We start from the raw sequence: 1926 nt of genomic DNA, 5'->3' as shown, positions 1-1926 counted from the left end.
GCTTCAGTGCCTGGCTGCCTGCCGCCATCTTGGCTGACAGTTAATTTGCATATACTCACTGATTAGCCAATGAAAAGGGTAGCGGTCATACGCTAATTACCATGTTTCTCTTTTATTAGTGTAGATATCTAGTTATATCTTCTAAGGTAGTGAATAAGAGTGATATCAAGAAAGGCAGCATGAAAAAAGAATGTGGACTCTGGACAGTCTTGGATTACAATCCTGACTCTACCACTTGGTAGCCGTGTGACCTTGGGAAAGTTATTTAACCTCTCTGTGCCCCAGTCTTTTTATCTGTAGAATAACCATTTATAGGGGTTGTTTTGAGGATTAGATGAGTTAGTACTTAGAAAGTGCTTGTAACAGTGCCTAGTATATATTAAATGCCCCACAAATTATTAATTATTATTACTTATCATGATTTCTTTCACTTTAGCACAGTGTGCTCCATGGACATACTGGGAGCAAATACTTGCACTGCATATATCTGGCAAAGGACTCCAATCAAGAGTATATAAAGAACTCCTGAATATTAGTAATTTTTAAAAACCCAATTAGAAACAATTGATATTGGAATGGTCGATAAGCATATGAAAGGGGGATTGATATAAATAGTAATCAGTAATCAGAGAAACAAAAAAAATGAGATAGTACTACACAGCCATCAGAATGGCTAAAAGGAAAGGTGGAGGATGCAGAGCAACTGGAACAGTCATACTTTGCTGCTGAGAATGCACAATAGTGCAACCACTTAGGGAAATACTGTTTAACAATTTCTAACTGAGTTAAATGTATGTCTACCTTATGACCCGGTGATTACACTTCTACCCATTTACCCAAGAGAAATGAAAGCCTTTATCTACTTGTATAGGAATGTTCAAAGGAGCTTAAAAACGGTAAATAACTCAATGTCTATCAGTTGTCATATGTTTACACAATGTACCAGGTATACGGATACAGGTAAAATAACATGAATAACTCAAAAACACTGTTTCACAGAGAAACCCAGACACAAAAGGGTATGTTCTGTATAATTCCATTTATATTCTGTTCAAAAACGCAAAGTCAATCTATGGTGAGAGAGGTCAGAATAGTGGTTACCTCTGGCAGGCAGGGAAGACAGTAGTAATGCCTTGAAAGGGTCACCAGGGAATTTTCTCGGGCTCTTAATAATATTCTCGATCTTCATCTGGGTGGTGGCCACATATGCAAAAAGTCATTCATCTGTATCTCTTAAGATTTGTGCACTTTACTGTATGAAAAATCATACCTTAATAAAGTATTGTTTAAAGGGGAGCACTATTAACTATCAATGGAAGAAATGAGAGGCAGTTAAAATCTCTAGAGCATCCTTCCGGGTGCAGGATGCCACACCACGTGCTGGAGAGAGCACAGTAGCACACTCCTTCGCTGCTCTCTTGTTGCTTTAAGTAAAATGCAGGAGCCAGGACACACACTCTTCCACGCAAGCCACTCCTCCGCGAGTTCCCTGCTGGGATTCTGGAGCCTGGGTCATCGTGCTGCGGGGAAGTCTGTATCCGGCGCTGTGCTCTGGGCTTTCCGACCAGGATCTCAATAAATCCTCTGACAACCCCGTGCGGTAAAACCAAACACACTTTGGGACGGGAAGCTGGGGACCAAAAAGCTCTTTTCCGAGGATGAGGGGAAACCCCCCCGTATCAATACATCCTGGTATTCCTCCATGTAGGACTTACTAGTAGGGGCGCTCTGCCCCTCACAGACACTCGGTAAATGTCTGTCAATGGACCAAGGTTTACCCAATTCCCACATGTCCAAACTAAGGGAAGAAAGTGTTTCATCTGCACCAGGAAACAACCCTGCCAAAGAGCTGACGCCACCAGAACCGGCGCATGCGCCCTGACTCGCTCTGCCCGGCTAAAGCACCCTCACTGCGTCTCACAGGGC

The 1926-nt window shown here is 42.5% G+C and overlaps 1 protein-coding gene across 6 annotated transcripts in view; it reads right to left on the bottom strand.

The window, feature by feature from the left end:
- The window catches only part of INO80C (INO80 complex subunit C), a 15310-nt gene that overhangs the window by 13001 nt on the left and 383 nt on the right, over positions 1 to 1926 (bottom strand). For 2 of the 6 annotated variants that reach the window (XM_014540602.1, XM_014540603.1), the window contains exon 1: positions 1102 to 1707. The exons of 3 other annotated variants lie outside the window; for them this stretch is intronic. Coding sequence is in view for 1 of the 3 variants with exons in the window: in XM_014540599.1 (XP_014396085.1) it covers positions 1716 to 1820 (105 nt within the window). In the remaining 2 variants the exon portion in view is untranslated. One more of the 6 variants, XM_014540599.1, reaches the window with a different exon arrangement.

The sequence above is a fragment of the Myotis brandtii genome, unplaced genomic scaffold (genome assembly GCF_000412655.1).
Source record: "Myotis brandtii unplaced genomic scaffold, ASM41265v1 scaffold248, whole genome shotgun sequence".
Classification (NCBI taxonomy): domain Eukaryota; kingdom Metazoa; phylum Chordata; class Mammalia; order Chiroptera; family Vespertilionidae; genus Myotis; species Myotis brandtii.
Note: the sequence above shows the minus strand (reverse complement) of the source record. Positions and strands in the feature narration are given on the sequence as shown.